The sequence below is a fragment of the Alosa sapidissima genome, chromosome 17 (genome assembly GCF_018492685.1).
Source record: "Alosa sapidissima isolate fAloSap1 chromosome 17, fAloSap1.pri, whole genome shotgun sequence".
In the NCBI taxonomy this organism is placed as follows: domain Eukaryota; kingdom Metazoa; phylum Chordata; class Actinopteri; order Clupeiformes; family Clupeidae; genus Alosa; species Alosa sapidissima.
In genome coordinates this window covers 1,433,796-1,456,469 of record NC_055973.1, presented here as the reverse complement: position 1 = coordinate 1,456,469, position 22,674 = coordinate 1,433,796, and the positions used below count along the sequence as shown (strand labels likewise).

Sequence of the window (22,674 nt, the reverse complement as noted above, 5' to 3'; positions counted from 1 at the left end):
GGTTCTCACTACCACTTGGGTATTTACTGTCATGCAGAAATATCCTCCAGATACACACATGATCTCTAGCAGTGCAGTACATGGATAAGCCTGTGGAAACGCATCTACAATAAGGCCAAAGATTGAGTGTAGCCTTTTCCCACCTGATTGGGGAGCACAAGGGACTGAGTGGTTGCGAGGAAGTAAGGCAAAACAAACTGTTATTGTATTGGAGGGCAGTACAATTCATTGTAAATGAAAGGCACATTACAAAGAAATATATCATTCAATACAGGCACACGTGGAGTTATATTAGCAAAACATGTCATTGTACATATGGCATTGTATTGTAAGTATGGAGGTAGTGCATCACAACAAAGGAGACTGTTACTGTCCAGTCTAGTACCCAGATCTGTCAAAGACATGTCTAAATGGAAATTTCGTTACAATTCCATTCTTTCATTTCACTACACTATATATAAAACATCTAAGTGGCATTTAAAAAGAATAGCAATTACTAACTGGCATACAAAATTTACATTTTCAATTACAAAATGTGACAGCAGGACATTGTATGCTAGGTGGTCTTCAGGCCTTCTTCCTCTCACAGCCTTGACTTGGCCTGGAAAAAACTCATGATGGCCTGCATGCATTCATCTGAAAGCCAGCGCTCGACCAGCCGCTCCACTTCCTGATCATTGACAGAATGGAGACGGTCCCTCTCTGAAGTCCGAATCAGTTGCTTAGAAAGGGCTAGAGACTGAGGCATACATAAACAAAAGACAAGAAGGCAGAAAGCCTTAGCATTTTACACTTTAGCATTTTACACGTCTGGGCCCATATTCACAAAACATTTTATTTTACCGCTAAAAGTACTCCTAAATTTCTCATGCACAAGCTTGACCCCGGATATTGGCTGATGAGTGACAGGTCTGTGAGAACGCATGCGCTACTGTACATGAGTACCGCGAAGGACACGAGACAAATAGGTAAAAAAAGAGACGAGTCGACAGGCTGCAAGGCAAATAGCCCATTAATGGAATACACTACGGATTGATAATCCGTGACCTTTGACCTCTAGGGGGCATTGCAATTCAGAAACATGTCTTTTGGCCTGTAGCTGCTGTTGTGCTTTGAATTAAAATGCACTAGTGGTGTCTGGCAATACTGTTGCCCTTAGGTATACAAAGGACAACTTGTGACATCAACGTAATTGATTCGGCTGCCATATTGGATTTAATCAAAATCACGAACAAGTTTTCGCAGGTCACAAAGTTAAGCTGATCCTCACCAAAATTGGCACACAACATCTTCAGATCATGCCTTAACAGTGCATTTTATTCTGGAACAATTGACAGAAGCATTCGCCTGTAACAGCCAATCGAAATTTGTCATATGTCAATTTGTCAATATCTCAGCAACGCTTTCATGTATCAAAACCAAACTTACTACATGTTCCTTAAACCCCATCGGGAGGATGCACAATACACTTGGTGACTTTTGACCTCTAGAGGGGCTCTGTAATTGGCAAAAATGCATTTTGGCCTGTAGTTTCTGATGTGTATTATTCTGCAATGAAAGTCAATGGCAGCCCATAGAACCGTCTGGTAAAAAGTTTTACAATTTGGCATACTGATTGGGGACAGTCCAATAATTAATTTCACCAAGTTTCATGCCGGCACCTCGAGTGCTCTAGCGCCACCAACAGGCCAAAGTTGGACGCGCGTTCACGGACGTAACTTTTGACCCGTTGACCCGATTATCAAAATGAGGTATCGTTGGAATCCTTGAACCAAGCAGAGTTCAACGCACCCTGTGACGTCAATTTTTGACCTCTGTTTAAATCACCGCAAGTGTGATCATATCTCAGTCGATCTTTTATTTTTGATGTGAAACTGATGACAGCAAGTTCCATCCAGCTCTTTCTAATGCTTGCGTGCAAGGGCGGGGCGGGGAGGGGCGATTGGGGGTTGGAGGGGGGGGGTGGATGGGGGCGGCGACACTCAGCACTGGTTCAGCCCCACAAAATCAGTTATGTTTTGATGTGAAACTTGACCTTGTAACTCAGCCAATCTTGGGTTGTTGGACATGGAACTTGCTGTGACTGCTTAATGCTATATGTCTATATTTTCTAGATAGATTTAGCACTCATTAAAACAACCTTAAAATTAAGCATTTTTCAGTCGCAGTTATGTTTCTGCTCTTTTGAACTTTGAAATGTGGCCATAAATATGACGAGACACTTATCTCTTCTATGATCAAAGAAAGATTTCATTTGAGTTATTTATTAACATTTATTTCAAATAATGACAGAAAATATCCCGAAGTGCATCCACATATTCTAATTCACTATGCACAGTTATTTCCACTCATAGAAAATGGTGGGATGCAAGCATTCCGATCCACTCAGAAATGTAATTAGACTACTCTCACGTCCTTAAAGAGATAGGCACTCAATTAGACCTGCACAACACAAATACAATGTAATGACGTTAAAGGGAAGTGTAGCCTAATGGTTTAAAAATCAATATGAAACACTGAAATAACTAAATACTTAGTTGGCTATTAGTATTTATGTAGATCTCAGAATATGAATGATTTAAAAAATATGAACCTAATATGAATTCCAAAATGTATGAATGGATTGAAACATATGACACGATACCATCTTTTTAGGGGGTGGCTGTCTTTTTTGGACAGTTTTAGATAAGCTTATACTGCTTTGTGAATTACCCCATCCAAAGCATTTCTTCATTTAGCTACACATAAAACACTTTAATTTTTTGTAATCCTTTACTTTTCTTATTGTTTTTTAATAAGAATACCAAGATGTGTGATCATCTTGGTCAGAGTTGATCTTTACTACCCTTAGTTGCCCTCAATTAAAAATTTCTTTGCAACAAACGCCTAAAAACACGGCAACTTCATCGCAATTTTTTCCGAAAAGTTGCCACGAAATCAGCCATTTTAGGCTGCAACAATGTCAAAAAAGTTCCCCAAAATCCTGGAAGGACTGATTTTTACTGCTTCATCTAGCTCCACCAATGCCACTTTCATTTTCAATAATGCAACATCATCCCCTTTACCCCTTTGTTGATATAAAGAGCCCCGGGATACAAGCGGGCAGAACCAGACAAGAAATGTAGATGCTGACATACAATAACAACCTCGTTGCTAGGTCACAGGAGAGTCACGCCACTCCATCTGGCATTTTGTTTTTGATTGATATTTTTTTTAAATATTTTTATAATTTAATGTAATGTTTTTTTTTTTTTTTATGTACTCTTAACTTATATATTTAGTTGCTTTGCATGGGCATTATTTTCTATGCATTTTTCCCTGTTATCAATCTATAAAGCAATCATTGGTCTTTCGGTCTGCATTAGGCTAACGTAACGTAATGTTAACATTACCTTGACATTAACTTAACGGCTGGGCTCAAAAGCACCATGCAACATATTCAACAGCGATTATGTGTTGTTCAATGCCGAGTCACCATTGCTCATAGAATTACTATTGATATTGTGTCTCTCCCTCCCCTTCTCCCTTCGAGCTGGGCGGAGTTGCCATCGCAGTGATATCAGAGCTTTAATAATGAGAGACGTGTTATACGTAGTTGAATATGAACTCGTGTTAACGTTTATCGTGTACCAGACATAAGTGTAGGCTACCGTGTATGCCTTACTTGTTTTTAGAGCCGTTTGCTAATGTTATCATTATCTATCCAGTTCAATGGTGGTTGAGTTTTCGTCAGCTATCAAACAGAAGTTTGTGTGTGCGTCTTATCCGTCTCACTCAGTGGGACACACACATCACAGCGATATGAGAGTGCTGCGCTACCTGAAGGAGAGCTTTAAAACTTTGAGAGATATGTTTTCAAACATTTTAACATTGATGCCGTTTAGAACAGAAACATCTGACACCGCGTTATTTTCCTCTGCTGATTTATGTTCTGTGGTTGACAAATCTGGCAGCTTTTTTTTAGAAAAATATAGACAGAAAAATTGAAACCATGCAGTCTTAAATTACAAATCAAGCACTTGTGGTTATTTCAATAGCTAGGCTACTTTTCAGGCTTATTGTTTTCTTAAATTATTTAAATGTGTTGACAAAGGACATTTTGTGATGACCTGAATTATGTCTTATAATATGTCAGCAAGCAATGCTCTGTTGTAAGATGTTGATGAAAGCCTTTTACCCTTGCACAGTTAACCATATGCAGTGCACCCATCCATACGTTCAATAACATCATTTCTGTGTAATTTGTATGATGTAAATTGAGGGAGCAAAAGCAGTATCGGCTCCAAATATCGGCTCAAGAAAATCGGCAGCCTGTATCGGTCATCGGCTAAGGCTGATGGAAAAAAAAATCGGTATCGGTATAGGCACTAAAAAATCCATATCGGTCGATCCCTATACCTTACCGATTTGGATTTCTATTTTTTCAGTGTGAACTAATTACCTAAAAATGTAACTCATTGGGTAATTTTACCAGGTAAACAATTTCCTTTACATTTTTTTGGTGTACATTTTATGCATATCAAAGACACTATGTATAAAATGTCAATACTTATTCAGCCTGTACAATTATTGAAGGAGCATATAGTTGTAACTTTTCCATGTTTAATTCCGTAACCCTTAACAGCGACCTGTGTATAATTTAATTTCAAGCAAATCGCTAATGTGCTAATCGTGCCATCCTGTGTTGTGCTTACAATAAACAACAGTTAACTCTAACCATTTCAGAAAACTGGTTCTGCAGATTGAAGTGATATGAATATTCTATCTTTGGTATGTAATATATATGAAACATATGGCAAGGGATAACGCACAGGTGTGATAGTGTTTTGATTGATAAATGTACTCACATTCCTAGGCAGTTTTGCATAAGCTTTCAGTCTTGTCCACACCTCTGTCTGGAAGCTACTGTCAGGGAAAACTTCAGTAATCAAACCCTGCTCACAGGCCTGGGTGGCTGTGAGCTTCTTGTTGAATAACAGCATTTCACTAGCCTAAAATGGGAAAAACACATTGTGGGGTTGTGGTTTGAGAGCTTGCCAACTGACTAGATCTCAGACATAATGCTTTATCTTCAAACAAAAGGTACTATATGGTGAGCACAGTTACCTCTGTTTCAAATATTTTTCAGAATACTATCTCACATTTATTTTCCCATATTGTTTATGAGAATGTTCTTCTCATTTTAGTAGGCAATATCCCAGCTCAGTTTATATGAATCAAGCTGAAACTTGCTATTTGGCCTATACTTTTTTCACACTGACATACTGAAACAAGACTTAAGTGGGATGACACCACTGCACTAAAAAAAATCCATCGGCAGGACTACACCTAGTCAAATATGCAAAGGAATATCAAATTACACCAATGCTCACCAATCAGGGGTGGCACAAATTAAAAAAAACATTTGGAACATTGAACTGAATCAATTAATTGACATTCAAAAATCATATTGCAAATCACAATACATGTCAGAAAAATTGCAATTAGATATTTTCCCTAAATTGTGTAGCCCCAACAATAACAATAAAATGAACTCCATTCTGTTTATCCATACACTATACTATTTCTACATAGAGTTCACCTTTGGGATGATAATGGCGATAAATCCACAATGCACAACATTAGTGAGCTGAAATGAAGACCAGAAAGCCAACTAGTTGTTACCAGACAGGTAGCATGGTTTCCATAGAGCGAGAAATCACTAGAGAACTAATTCCTACTGCCTTTTACCTAATGTTAACTTAAACCTGTCCTCTCCTCTAGCCATGTTGTGGTTGCAGCGTGGTACCATACCTAAGACAAGTGCATGATGGGGGCAGTTAGGCTGCTCTAACCCAAGCCTGAACCCTGCAAGTGCATGTTTACTTTGATCAAGCAAGTCATCCGAGTTTTGCAAATGTAGACAAGTTGAACCCTGTGAAATCATGATGTTATATAAGCTGGCTAATGGATATGTGTTAGTCTGGGGTACAGCTGCCACTGGCGACTGACAGCTAAAGAAGTTTTGTCACCATCTGGAGCACCATTATGTTGCTATAAATAATGGTTAGCATGACTGATATGTGCATACCTTTGCAGCACCCATCATCTTTGGGAAGGTATAGGACGAACACCCCTCAGGACTTTGTCCAAGCTGGCTAAATGGTGTATGAAAGGTTGCCTGTAAGGGTTAAGATGCATGTAATTGTTATCATAAATGATTATGCTTTCATGGTAAAAAATAACAGACACTGAGAGTAGCCAGCTTTCAAACAAGGTCATCGCATGTAAGGTTAACCAAAGGTACCTGTGATATACTTTTACTTCAATAGTTGAATGAAAGTATAGCAGAATTCCCAAATGTACCACTTGTGGGAGCATTCCTTTTCAAAAGCAAGTTCAGGGGTATACATCAAACCTTCAGTTGCTGGGGGCCAAATATTTAACTGCGTTTAGCTCTATTCAAAACACCATGTAATGCTTTAGATGACTTTCAAAAGTTGTAAATCCCAAACATCTTGGTTAATATTGTTAATATTTTGGTAACCTTGAAATCTTGGTACTAAGGCGATAACTCTGATATCAGTGATATTAGAAGTGCCCATTGGTGTGTGGCTGAAGGCTTACCACTCATGAACAGGATCTCCAAAAACATTAAGGGCCCTATTTTGGAAACGGAGGGTCAGAGGCGCAAAGTTTATAGACATTAACCCTCAGAATTCCAGCGGCATGGATCCACTGGTGACTATCGAAAGGGGAAGGTTCAGGGATTACGCTAAGTTAATTGGTTTTTGGATCCATTAAGTAGAACCAACGTTATCGTAATTTTAAAATAATATTTTACCGTGACCAGAATATGTCAAAGACGTTGCAAAAATATAATAACAAGGGGAAAACTCACAAAACAACATTTTTGCTGCTGTGTCTAAAGGGTTCATAATCCATCCATGCCTATGCCTGTCAAAAGTTTGGAATACCCTAATTGACTGACTTAACTGAAGTGTTTAATTTGGTTCCTTGGTTAAAATAATAGGCTATGTTTGCATCTGCTAATAAACTTAAACATAAACACAAACAAATGTGATTTCCTGTGAAATTCCTGACTGCGCCTTTAGCGTTAGCCTACTATTATTTGTTGACATCAAACCTGGAGATGAACGGACGGCAGCTGTTGCTGAAATTCACTTGCGTGTTTTTTTATTTTTAATTAGGCGACCTTTTTTACATCGGCGCTTAAATTCTAGGAGCGGCGCCAGTGCTGAATACATAGTAGGGGAAACACTGGGCCATGTTGACACTTGGCATCTTTCTTTGACAAGAAAAGTTGGCCAGGGTGTCTGTTATTTGATTAGAAAAATCACTGGCAGCAAAAAGCATTTGAGAGTCTTTTGCTCAACAAAGTGTATACACATACACACACTGACCAAGAAATTTGTGACATGTCTAGCTTAACTCCACGAACGAATGGTGATAGTTTAACTCTCATGTCTCATATAGCTCATTGTACTCAAAGTTGATCGTAATAAGTTTCTCCACCGCTACCATCTCAATTTCTACAAGTTGTTATGGGACATAAACATCTCATTACTATTACTGTAATTGATCAGCTTTCAAAAAAGCACTTGACGTGGGACACTTTTTTCTTAAAAAAAAAAAAAAAAAAAAAAGAACAACACTGTTTAACAAAGCTCTGAGGATTTTTTGCATTAGGCTAAAGTGAGATTTTCCCCTTCTGTTCCTTCTCCATCTCTGTCTCAAATGCACAAGCAAACCAGAGTTGATTGGATACAAAAATACCCCACTGGAATTATCCCGGTCTTCTTATTAAAGCTGCAGTAGGCAAGATTTTTTTTTATCATATTCACTAAAACCGACACTATGCTCCGACAGAACAACATAAATCAGCTGGTTTTAGAAAAAAAACAGCACTTCTACCTCCACCTAGAACCTGTTATTTGTTTTGCAAAAATCCACAGCTCCTGGTTTCTGCTGGTCCAATCAGAGCAGGGCTGTGTGAGATCTGACTGTCAACCACAGTCTGGTGCACACTGACGAGCACAAACTCGATGAGAGGGTGCTCAGTGGTAGTGGGGGAGGGGCATGAGAGTTGTAAACATTCAAAATTTTGGCTAAGTCCCATCAATCTGTCAGACTTGCCAACTGCAGCTTTAATTTGCGAATGCATTTTATGAGTGTTTTCTCTAAAGTTCTCTAGGTTATACCAGTAAAACTTATCTGATAGTCAGCAAGCAGAGTAATATCAACATGCTACTTTGCGCAAGTTTACAGAGAGCCGAGGTAAGAAATGTTTAGGCATGTGTTTGAGTGTGGGCATACGAGAGAGAGAGAGAGGATGAAGGGTGTTTTGGCTACCAGACGTTTCCCATTGTAATAGGCAGTGAGTAACATTGTGTAACATAGCCTAGGCTGTTTTAGACAAGGCTACATTGACTGCACTTACCCAGTACCCTCCAGAATTATTGCCACATTGGGTAAAGTTGACAAAAAACAGGTATAAAACATAATCTTTTGATGATTAATTGTGGGTGATGATTCAGTGGGTAGTCTCCTGGCAATAAGCATTTGTTTATGAGTAAGAGTGCTGCAAGTGTTGTGCTGTGAGCAAGAGTGCTGACCCATGATGTTAAGAGACTAGTGACTAGTTCAAAAAGTAGGTCAAAATAATGGATAAACCACAGATATTAACATGCATATCTTTAAACATAGAAAGAGCTGTTTTCAGCAGTAGGCTCTCCTTTGGGGTCTAAGCAATTTTACTTATTGTGTGAATCAAGAAACATCTCACCCTTTCAGTGGCATACACCACATCGAAAAGGCCGAGCACAGTGACTGATACTCCCACAGCAGGACCATTTACAACGCCTATTAGAGGCTTAGGGAAGTCAATGTAGGCTTTCACATATTGTCTGTTAATGACAAAGAATACATAAACTGTCAGTGCATCACATTAAAATCATAACTGTAATGTCAATACTTTCTTTCAGTTTTAACAATCCAACAGCATTTAATCTGTTCATACTATATGTCTCTCACCTCAGCAGTTCTCCTGCATCCTTGGCCATCTGTTCCATCCCTCCCTCAGGAATTTTGGTGAAATTGGTGAGATCATTTCCACTGCAGTAGTAATCTCCACTACCTAAGTCATTGACAGAGATACACACACACACACACACACTCCTATTCAAAATGTTTGAATTACCCCAAATAAAGCACATATATTTATCTACAGAAATTCATTCTGGATTCATCTACAATTTCATTGAATTACAGCTACTTCTCTAAATGCGTGCCATTATTGTGCTCTGGATCGCAGTGCTGATGTAGGATGAGAATGGTGTGCTATCCACAGAGAATGGCAAAAGAATGGGCAAACACAACTTTGAAAAATGTTTTCAAAAACTATCATGAAATAGAGTTATACCCTTCATTTTAATTTGTTCAAATTACACACCTTACCAGCACCAAAGTACTCCCAGACAATCACAATTTCCCCACACCATTTTTGAGAGACATTTTTGTTTGAGAGATGGTGTCAACTCATCCAGCATCTTTTACAGTCACGTTACAAAGTTAGCACACCCATGCTAAAGTTGACTAAAAAGAGGAATAAAAAAAAAAAATCATCTTTTGGAAAGTGATCTTAATGCCTTAATAAAAAAAATGAATAAAAATCCAACCTTCAAGGACACTTTTCTTTGTGAGTGAATAATGTATCGTAAATAAATCATAAATAAATAAATGTACTACCTTAAAATTCAGGGGGCATAAGTAAACACACCCCTATGTTAAATTCCCATAGAGGCAGACACGTTTTATATTAACAGGTTCATTTATTATTGTGCTTCTCAATTATAAGGGGGACCAATAGTGCTACTTTAAATTAATGAATTAATAAATAACAAAGTATATGTTTAAAAATCTTAAGTGTTTTATTATCTTTATGGCAGCACTGTATGCCAAGGTAGCCTTGGTACATCTTAGCTCAAGACAACAACGTCAATTTTAATTCAATTTCCTATTTAATATCACTTATAAAGTGCCAAAACATTGCACATGTCTCACACATGAGTGCTAAACAATCAGAGAAGGCCAATGAGTAACAGGGAAAAACTCCCTAGAATTGGAGATGCATGTAGGAAGAAACCTCGAGCAGATCCACGACTCAAGGGCCTGCCTAGGGTCAGTACAGAACAGTAAGGTCGGTTTACATGATAAATGAATGTCTTGTCGTATTATACGATGCAGTTCAAGTAAGTGAAAGTCAAAATATCATAATGTTGAGGTCGAAGTTGATATTTTCAGCCACACATTTGTATGTCTTTACCTGTGAAGACAGTGACGACCGAATCATCTTTAGCAGCTTGGTCCAGTGCTTTGATAATTTCATTATACATCTGTGAAAAATGGCATAGACAAGTGAAGAAGCATTAGAGGTAGACATCCTGTAACTTGTTTTCCTTACTAGTAAATTCTATTACATGAGCACAGAAAAGAATTTGCTTTAACTTTAACAGAACACATTGCTCACATGTGTATATTGTTGTCTATTTACAGGTGGCAAATATTCTACAATTACCTATCAATGCTCTACGCACAAAAAGCTGTCCTAGAGTCAGAAATCTTTTCTGCAGGTACACCTTTATACCACCTTGGGGATCAAATGTGTCTCATGTATTTTGTGTGTGTGTGTGTCAGGAATTGTAACTATAAAACTGATTTGAGACTTTTCAAAACAATGACAAACAATATTCAATTTCAATTCAATTTATTGTGCTTATAGAGCGCCAAAACATTACACATGTATCATGGCGCTTTACAGAATGTAGGCAATCAGAGAAAAAGGAAAGAAAGGAAGAAAAGAAAAGAAAGAGAGAGGCCCATGGGTAACAGGGGCGAGGAAAAACTCCCTAGAATTGGAGATACATATAGGAAGAAACCTCGAGCAGATCCACGACTCAAGGGCCTGACCCATCTGCCTATAGGTCAATACAGGACAGTAAGGTCTGTATACATGACAAATGCATATGATAGTCAGGTGTAGAGAATAAGATATGATGTTAAAAAGCACTTGAGCTGAAAGTTACAAGAGGTGGGGTGATTACGTATCTGGTTTGATAATTCATTAATCCTGATTTAGTGACAGAAAGTTAAAATAGTCCAGCGTTGGATTTGTCCAGGGAAGGGGCATGTGGTGGGTCGGCAGACGGGCCAGGAATCCGGGCAGAATTGTCGTAGGCAGGTGATGGGTCACTAGGCTGTACGGGCCAGGAATCCAGATAGGGTGACAGTAATAGGGCAGTCGAGGATGGGACTTCAGGTGAGATATTCAGTATTGTCAACATGTCCTTTACTTACAAAATATATTCCACCGGTAAAAACACTCCATGTTTACAATGTCTTTCAAATACAAATCTATTGTGCTGTTACGCACTCTGCTGCATGTACAATTCATGGAGTCATTTTAAACTTTTGAGACGATTCAGGCGCTTCCTGGTTGAATAGCCAATGATGTAGATTAGAATATATTTGTAATTGTAAAATATTTGTAATTCTCCTGAGGAGTGCACAGAGAAGGACTGTGAGTCAGAATCTTTAATGGTGCACTAGCAGAGGAGTGTGGTGCCTGAGGGTTACCCTACCTCTTGCCCTGTTATGAAGTGCAAAGAGGAGGAGGAGTCCTCTGTTGATCTCTCTGATAGTATATGGGATGCTGAGCATTTGAGTGGCCGATTGAGAGTTTTGGGTCCTGAAGATAAACCTGTGGGTGGCTCTGAGTTGCCATTTGAAAAATTAATTGATCCATGTTGATCTTTTGTACAGTGTTTGGCTTTTTGAATCCGAACAAGTAAGTGGAGAGCTCCTTTTGGTTGACCAGGAGTCTGCACTTGGGCTGAATTCAGCTTGTACTGCTGGTGGCGATGGTCAGGGAACTGGCTATGGTAATTAAGTAACAGGTGTCTCTCTACAGAAGTGAAGGGGGATTGTGAGACAGGGGCTGGATTATTTAAGTATAAGTATAGTATATATACTTTTTTGATCCCGTGAGGGAAATTTGGTCTCTGCATTTTAACCCAATCAGTGAATTAGTGAAACACAAACAGCACACAGTGAAGACACAGTGAGGTGAAGCACACACTGCTTCAACGGCGGCGCTCGGGGAGCAGTGAGGGGTTAGGTGCCTTGCTCAAGGGCACTTCAGCCGCGGCCCACTGGTCGGGGCTCGAACCGGCAACCCTCCGGTTACAAGTCCAGAGTGCTAACCAGTGGGCCACGGCTGCCCGTTATTTGTGGATCATGTGTTTTTTGAGGATTTTGTTGATACTCCTGACCCTGAAAGAGGGGTGGCTCAGCCTCAGTGGGTCACAGTGAATCATCAGCCAGGGAAGATTCTGGAGTTTGCGCAACAGTTAACTGAAAACTTGGTGAAAGGCTCTCCAGAATTGTTTCACTCCACTGGTAATTTGATTGTTGACAAGGAGGTAGCAATGCCACTTTGAAAAGGTCTGCATTCTTGCAGTTGCTGAGTTGGTTGGGCCTGGTAGACAAGAAGAGGTTGGAGTCTCTTAGTTTTGACACCAAATTATGAAGTCGGCCCAAAACGGAGTTTTCACAGCCATGTAGACCATTGGCTGGTGGGATCAGGTTGCAAAGTCCTATGAAGGTCATCACCAGTGTTTTAGGTGGAGTTTGGTGTTGAATCTTTCTCACCTGGACATGCGCTGAAGTGTCAGCAGAGAGGTTTTGGTTTATTTTTGTGATTGATTGACTCTGGACTGTCTGAGATTATGGCTTTGTTAGTTTCCTCAGTGTTTCACAGTAAACTGAATTGTTTAGCTATCCAATGGATGGGGTGTTGCTAGGGTGTAGCCGTTGCTAGGGTGTAGCCGTAATGTTGCCTGCCTATAGACCGGTTTCAGGTCCCTAACAACCGTATGAGTCAAGAACGAACTCGGAGGACCAGCACTAGTTTGTTTACACTGACAGCGCATAGAAAGCAAGCTGGCTGAACTTGATATAAGATGAAGAATAAAAACAAATTGCCGAAATATTTCGGTGTAGCCGAGTCTGGATTGTTTTCATCTAGAGGTGTAGCGGATTTACCTATGAAAAAGCAACAGATTGTACGGAAGGTAGGCTAAACATTTGGCCAGTCAGTGTAACGTTAAAGTTAGGTTAGGCTTAGGCTAATGTAAATGTTAGGGCTTCGACTGCACAAACAATTAGTTTATAATTACATTAAAGTGAGAACATTACCTACTCAAAGGCTACATAATGACAGGGGTGGACAATCATTTCCCCCTAGGGTCAGAGGATAAACTTTGATAAAGTAGACTATGCTGCTGGCCACACATTGAACGATTGGCTGAAATACAATGCACAAAATGCATTGTGCTGGATGTTAATTGACAGGAAAGTAGCCTATGACGGATTAGCTGACTTGGAAAGATATTCCCAACTGACAAAGACGTTTTGGTATAAACTCAAATACAACTTTGGCATATATTCAAAACTATCTATAGCCTACGTTCTTATATTAAAAGAGTTCACTCCAAATTATTGTCTAGGTTCAGGTGGTCATAAAATAAATGAGTATCAACATAATAGCCTATTGTCTCCCATAAGTCCCAAAGTGTTTATTAAGTCCCAATAAAGTTGTTGCATGCCAAATGCAATGGCTTTCAATTTAATTTATGCCTAGTATTTAATCTGTGTAGCACACAGTTGATTTGATATTCATGAACAATCGTTGACACATGAAGCAGTTTTAATTATTAGCTGCCTAGGCTACAGAATAATTATCCTTTGGCTTGCACTGGCAAAGCGGTCACTGAACAGCCTACCAAATGTGCATGACCCTTTATCAGCAGTAGACATATGTCTTTCATCAAAGATTATAACTAAAAATGTCATTATCAAGGTTATAAACAATGTAGCTTTAATACTTTGTATGGGAAGCGAACCTGCGAACACGCAAAAATGGAATTCCTTTCCTATGCCGTTTCGCTGCACGTTACACCACCACCGAACGTAAGTGACGCAGAGTAGCACAATTTCTAGAACCACACGAATGTGAAGTTAAAACATTTTTAATCGTACAGTATAATCTTCATACATTCTTTGGAGCTAGTGAATGTGTAAATCCATGCTTGGTGCACTGTCGGAAAAAAACATTTCTATAGGCCTACTTAAAGTTGGCTACAGGTGACGAGAGCACAGGTTGAAGAAACCATCTTTTTGGACTCGTTTTCCGACAGATTGGGTTTTTTTGCAACACAGCTTAATTTAGCTTGAAGGTTAACCTGCTACGGAGCAGGTTAGTTCTGTGGCATAAATTCCCATGGTTACCAAGCTGGGATTCACGTTAACCTCATTAATGGAACGGAATTCTCACTAAAATTAGCGAGACTTAATAAGCCAAATAAGCCAGGTTTGGCCTTTAGTGAGGTTGATGGAATACCCCCCAGGTCTAGCAACAATTTTGTTGTTTTGGTCCTAAACTCAAATTTGCCATCGTTATCATCCAAAAATAGACAAATAGACCCTGGGTTGTTCTTAGACCGGATTTTCTTTTTCAATACGTGATTTTTGTGACAGCATTGCAAAAACATTCCACCAAAATCCTAATGAAAATGTCTCACCTCAACTGTGATGGCATTCTTCTTTTGTGGTCTGTTCAGGGTAATGGTAGTGATTTTGTCCTGTGTAGATACCAGTAGTGTCTGGTAGGAGGATATTCCATGTACGGGCTGGGCGACTCTTTCAGGTTGTTCTGCTGTCTCCAAAGAAGAAATAAGATCCACATACTGCTGCTTGGCTTCCTCCTAAGAGACAAAGAGTGGCGTTTTCTTTTCTAGGACTTCAAATAAGGTTTGAATAAAACTTAAAGGAGAATTCTGACGATTTTCACATAGATGTCTGTCTCAATGTCACAGAGTACTGTCAGTATGAAAAAAAAGGCAAGCAATCGGTTCTACTTAGCTCGAGTTGCTACAGCCAACAACTAAAGCTTCCAGGCAGCTATAGCACTACACTCTAGGGGCATGTTCATGAGCCCTATCCCTATGTTCATGCCCCACAGAGATCTATGTTTAAAAAAAAAAAAAAATAAATAAAAAAAATTAACTCCTTTAAGCCAAAACTTGACTTAATAAAGAGAGTTTATAAGTGTCGATATTTCTGAAGATGACATAGGTACTAACCTGTGACACAGATCCCAAAGACTTCCAGGCATCCCATTTGGCTTTATTGATGAAATCCAACATGCCAGGTTTAGGTGTATTACAGGTACCTTGAGTAGCCTAATCAAATAAAATAACTTATCAAATCAATAACTTATAACACTGAGTTATACAAATTAAGGATAACTTACCTGGCACACATGACTTATCTGGCCCACATGACTATCATGACTTTTTTGGGTCCATCTACTCTACCACTACCACTCATTCAAGGCTAAAGAAAATCATCTTCTCATTCTTATGAAATAAACTGTAACAGGTAAGTAAAGCAACATGATTTTAGGTCAATAAGATGCTTTTAAAGAAGCCCTTTGCAACAATTTCAGCAAAAATGACCTTAATTATGCAGGTTGAGAGTCGTTCTGATGGTTCTACAGCACTTTTTGGGTCGTTTGGTGGGTGCTTCGTCTCCCCCTAGTGCTTCTCTGCAGAAAAAACGAATATCCAACTTTCTGGTCGCGGTCCGAACACATCCGGATGTAACTCAGCGGAAGTATCCAATCGCGCCTCAAAAATGTAGTCAGATTGTAGTTTCTAAGAAGACTGCAAAACGGACTCTGACTTGGCTTTGTTGCTGTTGAAATTGTAAGTAGCCTACCCTTGGGTGAACTTCGTTTTTTTGTAATGTGATTTGATAGTCTCTTGAACAATGTGTTTGCTCGACCGTTTTGTGAGCCCTGTATGTGTTTAGCTTGGTTTCTTGATGGCTAGCTCGCTAGCTAGTGGGGGTTTAGCGTAGCAGTCACTTGCTACCGAAGCTGCAGGAGGAGCTATGTCGTGAAAAATGTGAGCCCAAATCAGGCGAAAACCCAGAAAAAATAATCTCTTGGTGATTTATTGTAATCTCACAATGGAAAAAAATAGGAAAAATCCAACCTTGAAGGGAAGCAATTTTTTTTAAATAGTAAAATCTCATAAAGAAATAAATATTGTAATACCTTCTTAAGCCTCCTTTTGCCAATAAAACAACTTGTAATATTCTCTTACGACACCCCATAAAGTTGGAGAATACAAAGCAAGGGATTTAAGACCGTTCGTCTTTACAAAATCTCCCCAGATCGTCCAGATTCCTAGGTCTACACTTCTGCATTCTCCTCTTTGACTCACCCCACTGTTTTACTATTATATGGAGTTTAGATCAGGGGACTGAGATGGCAATGTCTGAAGCTTGATTTTGTGTTCAGCAAACCATATTTGTTTTGATCTGGACATTTGTTTTGGTTCATTGACCTGATGACTGATCTAATCATGACCAACTTCTAATGTCTTGGCAGAGATTGAAAGATTTCCTTTGAAAATGTTCAGGTTTTTTCTTGGTGTTCATGAAACCATGCACCTTAATTAGGTTCCCAAGGCCTTTGGGAATAAAAACAGCCCCACAATAGCACAGCCCCTCCACCATAATTCTCATTAGGCATGGGGTTCTTTTCAGTATAGCCATTCTCTATGCTAAAAAGGGTTGTGCCGATGGACGATATCATCGTCCATTGTGATGGTTGACAGACATCACGATGGGAAGCAACCATCGTGATGCCACGCCCCCCACATGCCAGGCACTAATTCCTGCTGTAACATAGGCTAAAACATAAAAAAACATTTCCCTGGAAATGAAATGGAGCCTACTTTAAAGACTGTCAGGCAAACAATTATCACTTATTAGTCTACTGTTGTAAAATAAAATACTTATTAGTCTAGGCCTACCGTCTTATTCAAATAATTCCTGATTGTGATGTGAATGTGTAATTAATTGTCTTTTAGTACAGGTCTCGCAGTAGGCCTACATTGAACGCACCAATACTACTAAAGTATCGCAATACCCTGATCTGCTTCCTGTAGCTTATGTGTCTTTTCTCTTCACACCTGCAGCTGTCATGTGATAAGTAGCGAGACATGGCTACTAGTTTAAGTGATGCTGTGGCCACACAGCAACAAATAATAGTAGGCTATGTTAAGTTGATTTGCTGACATGCATCTTTCAAGTTTGTGTTGCTAACCTACCTAGGCTATGGAATTTAGTTCATTTAGGCCTACTTTTGGGTTTTTGGTCTCTGCAAGTATTTGGTCTCTGCATTTATCCCAATCCGTGAATTAGTGAAACACACTCAGCACACAGTGAACACACAGTGAGGTGAAGCACACACTAATCCCGGCGCAGTGAGCTGCCTGCAACAACAGCGGCGCTCGGGGAGCAGTGAGGGGTTAGGTGCCTTGCTCAAGGGCATTTCAGCCATGCTTGCTGGTCGGGGTTCGAACCGGTAACCCTCGCGGCGCTAACCAGTAGGCCACGGCTGCCCACAAGTTTAATGACATTTCCGAAATAAGCTATGCATCCTATTGGCAAAATTTTATATCTTGAGAGAGATCCTTCTAGGTAACTATCCCGTTAGCTCACTAGTCATGTCTATCATTCATGTAGTGCTTACCAAAATCATAGAAATGAACATTGCAAGACACTAGGGCTGGGCGATATGGACCAAAACAAACTGATATCCCGACATTTTGGGGCTGATTGGCGATATACGATATATATCGATATTTTAAACAGAGTGTTTCATATTCACTCAACATGACAATTATGACAACACAACCAGCTTTAATTAGAATGATTTAAGACTGCTCTAACACAGGTGTGCAAAAAAGTGTAAACAATAACATATGCCTATTGGTATTGGTACTGTAGGCCTATTAGGCTACAGCTGCTCTTATAAAGCTGTGCAAATAACAAAAGACCAATAAGTCGTCCCTGACTGACAACACAGGCCTACATTGTACTGCACAACGCAATATTTTGGGCACAAAAATATTGCAGTGGCCTACTGCAGAAAAAAACGTGCAGTTTTGTCACACAATGCAGTTTTTTTTACCGTAAGGGTTTGATACCTACATGACAAGCAAATGTAGCCTATGATGGCCTAGACATGTGTAACTTGCTATCGATAACAATTAAATCGTTTTAAACAATTAGGCTACTTAAACAATGTAACTGAGTCACTCACCAAGAGTGTGATAGACACTACCGTCATTTTGTATGCGTTCATTACCATTACCTTTGCATGTTCCGGTTCGTAAGAAAAAATCCCTATGCATGATTGAATGGGGTTTTGGGAATCATAACTGCGTAACTGAGGACGCGAGTCCTCGCGTGCATACCCAGCTAAGACATGACGTTGCAGCAACTTCGCCATAAAGTTGTCATTTGGTCACCGCAACATTACCTTCTGGCTACGTTGTTGCAACGTCACAGATACTTTGCAAGACAATGTTGTCACTTGGTACCATTAGTAACATTGCAGCGACGTCGTGACCTGGTCAGCTGATGATGTTGCAATTTGGTACCGTTAAGAACGGTGCCACAACATTGTGATTAGGTCAGCTTGTGACATTGCCATTTGGTGCTATGGGAAACGTTTCCGCGACGTCTGCCTATGACGTTGCCATGTAGTATTGTGAGTGATGTTGCCACAACATCATGATCAGGTTGCTATTTAGTATCAGGAAATGTCCCCGCGACGTCAGCCAATGACGTTGACATGTAGTATTTGGAGTGATGTTGCCACAACGTTGTGAGGTCAAAAATATCCAGGCAACACTCAGGTGTGAGGAACCACTGCAGGTTTATTCACGATACCGGGAGCAGGTCACTAGCAACAGCATGTTCCAGTAACACAACTCAAAGTTCTCTAGGGCGAAGCCCCATCTTATACATGTTAATTACATTGGTAATACAAATCACATGAGTACAATGGTCTTTTCCAAAGATCCTCATACATGCAGAAATACAACAATACATATACACTTCTTGGACATAGCATGTGATCCATGCACCATATGCAAGTCATGGGGCTACTCCAAGTAAGTAGATAATTGGTCAATACAATACATATACATCCTTCAGCATTCTCTTGCCATAGTCTAGTTCCCGTCAGGATATTCCTAATATTACTGCCTCAGGCAGAATACCCTTAACTCGTGACAAAGGGGGTCGCATGACCTTTATTAGAAAATCATGACATGGAGAGAGCAAATGACAGACAAAGCAAAATTGATGCACAGTATTGAATGTATAGAAAGCATACAAAGAATATAAAATAAATGAAATGTTAATCACTTCTATGTAATAAATGTAAATTAGTATTCACTTCTAATACATATAAAATTATTAATAATCACTTCTATTTCATAAAAATGTTAGCAATCCAAAATTTCTCCTTCAGTTGTAAACGGGTCAGCTGATGACGTTGCCATTTGGTTCCGTGGGAAACGTCCCCGCAACGTCAGCCGATGTTGTTGCCATGTAGTATTTGGAGTGATGTTGCCACAACATCGTGATTAGGTCAGCCAATGACGTTACCATTTGGTTCTGTGGGAAATGTACCGGCGACGTCAGCCGATGATGTTGCCATGTAGTATTTGGAGTGATGTTGCCACAACGTTGTAAACGGGTCTGCTGATGACGTTGCCATTTGATGCCGTGGGAAACGTCACCACGACATCAGCTGATGACGTTGCCACTGTGAGTGATGTTGACCCAACGTTGTGAACTGGTCAGCTGATGACGTTACCATTTGGGGTCATGGGAACCGTTCCTGCGACGTCAGCCGATGACGTTGCCATGTAGTATTGTGAGTGATGTAGCCACAACATTGCGAACTGGTCAGCTGATGATGTTGCCATTTGCTACCATGAAGAATGGTGCCACAACATCGTGATCAGGTCAGCATTTTACCTATTGGTCGGGGATCGAACCAGCAACCCTTCGGTTTCAAGTCCTGACCAGTAGGCCATGACTGCCCCAAATTAGTTAGAAATATCCACCATAATGTATTCAGATGTATATGGGGAAATGTATTGGTAATATTTGTAAAGATATATGTACATATATATTGTAACATATATGCACAATATATGTATATATGAGACCATGCACATACAATGTATGCACATTACATATGTGGTGATATATACTGTATATGTACATTACATGTAACATCTAAAATATATGAGTACTTACAGTTTTTCTCAGTTGCTAAAACACTAAAATCCATTGGCTGAAGAAAGTTCTCAGTTGCTTGAACTCATTATGCTAATTATTCAGTCTGTTGTCAATACCTTAAACCATTTCACATGGTAAAACACAATTTTTAGAAAAACTTTAAACACTCATTCTCAAAACACATTCTGCACTAATGTTCATGTACTGTATCCATACTGGTAAACACAAGTGGCAAAAATGAAATAGAAATAGACATACACATGTCATCGATTAAACACAACCACTCAAAATTGATTTCACTTGTTTCAAATGATGTGACAAAACCAATATACGCCAGTTCAGAAAGCAAACAGGTTGTTGAAGGTGGGAATGAAAATGGATAGAAGAAACTATGTAAGAGGACGAGTGCATATGCAAGGTGGGGGATGAGGAGGAAGGGGAGGATGGCAAGAAAGAGGATGTTTTATTGGACACTGTAGTACAGTGCATTGTAGGCTGTATACTGTACAATACTGTAAACAAATCATATGGCCCTGAACATTGTGCTTTCCATTTGTTTACAGTACTGACTGCTCAATAGATTTTGACTGGTGCAAGTTCATATCAACAAAGAACAAGAATCAGAGGACAAGTTTGTGAGATGCAGGATACTGTAAAAATAGAGGTACAAGGAGGAGGAAGAACAAAAAAATGCAAAGAGCAAAGCAAAGTAGTAATTTCTACTTGATGTTTCCTGTTTTGATGCGAAAGTTTGATTTTCAAGGAGTCAGAGGTTTTGTAAATAGTGCTTGTAAATAGGGTTTTGTGTTTAATGCTTTAAGAAAATGGAGCAAAGTTTCAGAAATTGTGTTTTAGCAATTGAAAAAAACTGTAATTGTTGTCACTTGTGTTTACCAGTATGGATGACATGTGCATTAGAGTTCAGAATGTGTTTTGAGAATGCGAATGTGTTTAGAGTTTTGCTGAAAAGTGTAAGTGGGATCTGCAAATTGTGTTTTACCATGTGAAATGGTTTAAGGTATTGACAACAGACTGAACAATTCCTTCCTACAAAACCTTCTTCAGCCAATGGGTTTTAGTGTTTTAGCAACTGAGAAAAACTGTGAAAAACTGTAAAAAGTATTTCATAATGAGGGGGGAACTAATGTAGCCTAAGGTGTCTCTTATTTCATGTTGAGGTTTGCTTCCCAGCATGCATTGCAAGTCAGTTGCCTCGTTTATAGGCTATTATTGTTATTGATTTTGAAACAATATGGTTGAAACAGTTTAGCTTAGGCTCAAATCTTACTGATTTTTTGAACAATAAATTGAATAGTTTATTTATTTTTAAAAAGAAACCGTGGATGTGAAACTACTAGTTCTAACCCAGTATAAAAGTCCAGCTGACAATTCCATTGTGTATCTTGTTGGAGGACATAAGCCTGAATGGTTGAAAATCAGCTACACACATAAGGTAAGTTCATACATAGACTGTATGCAATTAATAGCAAAATGGATAACCATGAAGATGGGATCTGATGTTACATAGGTTGTCTCTCTCCCACAGTAACAGTAATATCACCCGGATCAAAGCATTCGCTGTGCCTACAGGTATTAATTGGCCTATGTACAAGTGCTGTAAGAAGGGTAGTTGTCATGTAAGGCACATACTATAATTTTATTATTGTTGCGGTTACGGATTGGCAAGTTACGTTGCGGTTACGTAATGAAACCTTTCACTTGCGATGTTGCCGCAATGTTGCCTGCAGTTGTTGTTAAGGACTGGCGACGTCTGTAACTTACGTTACGGTTACAAAATGGCACCTTTCAATTCCACGTTGCTACAACAATGTTGCAGATACGGATTGGCAACGTTGGGGAGTTACGTTGCGGTTACGAATTGTCATCTTTCACTTTGCATGTTGTGGCAACGTTGCTAAACAGGACTGGTGGCGTCGGTAACTTACGTTACAGTTACGGAACGGCAACTTTCAACTCCACATTGCTGCAACGTCACCTGATGTTGTGGTTACGGAGTGGCGAGGTTGGGGAGTTACGTTGCAGTTACGAATTGTCACCTTTCACTTTGCATGTTGTGGCAACGTTGCTGAACAGGACTGGTGGCGTCGGTAACTTACGTTACGGTTACAAAACGGCACCTTTCAATTCCACGTTGCTGCAACGTAACTTAATGTTGCAGTTACGGATTGGCAACGTTGGGGAGTGACGTTGCGGTTACGAATTCTCACCTTTCACTTTGCATGTTGTGGCAACGTTGGATACGACGTTGTGGCAATGTATTTTGGGTCATTCAGTTACATTGCAGCAACGTACTCGCAACGTAACTGTGCTAGCTGGGTATCCTCTTAATAAAATCAGCGTGTAGGTTATCTCCCTTAGGACTTTAGATGTGCTTTATCGCTAAACGCAAGCACCCATAAGTGTATTTAAATTAGCTAGGCT

The 22,674-nt window shown here is 39.6% G+C and overlaps 1 protein-coding gene and 1 long non-coding RNA gene across 2 annotated transcripts in view; one reads left to right on the top strand and one right to left on the bottom strand.

Moving 5' to 3' along the window:
• Window positions 1-200: 200 nt before the first annotated feature.
• LOC121688442 (enoyl-CoA delta isomerase 2-like) overlaps window positions 201-22,674 on the bottom strand; it is a 37,195-nt gene continuing 14,721 nt past the window's right edge. The window contains exons 3-10 of the mRNA XM_042068065.1: window positions 15,201-15,299; window positions 14,640-14,822; window positions 10,325-10,394; window positions 9,034-9,136; window positions 8,786-8,906; window positions 6,071-6,160; window positions 4,848-4,991; window positions 201-739 (exon numbers count right to left, since the gene is read on the bottom strand). Coding sequence (XP_041923999.1) covers window positions 584-739; window positions 4,848-4,991; window positions 6,071-6,160; window positions 8,786-8,906; window positions 9,034-9,136; window positions 10,325-10,394; window positions 14,640-14,822; window positions 15,201-15,299 — 966 coding nt within the window. The 3' untranslated portion in view covers window positions 201-583. The remainder of the gene's footprint in view (window positions 740-4,847; window positions 4,992-6,070; window positions 6,161-8,785; window positions 8,907-9,033; window positions 9,137-10,324; window positions 10,395-14,639; window positions 14,823-15,200; window positions 15,300-22,674) is intronic.
• Window positions 11,049-12,280, top strand: LOC121688481. Its single transcript, XR_006024601.1, has 3 exons — window positions 11,049-11,136; window positions 11,560-11,561; window positions 12,253-12,280. It is a non-coding gene; the product is annotated as an uncharacterized LOC121688481 (long non-coding RNA).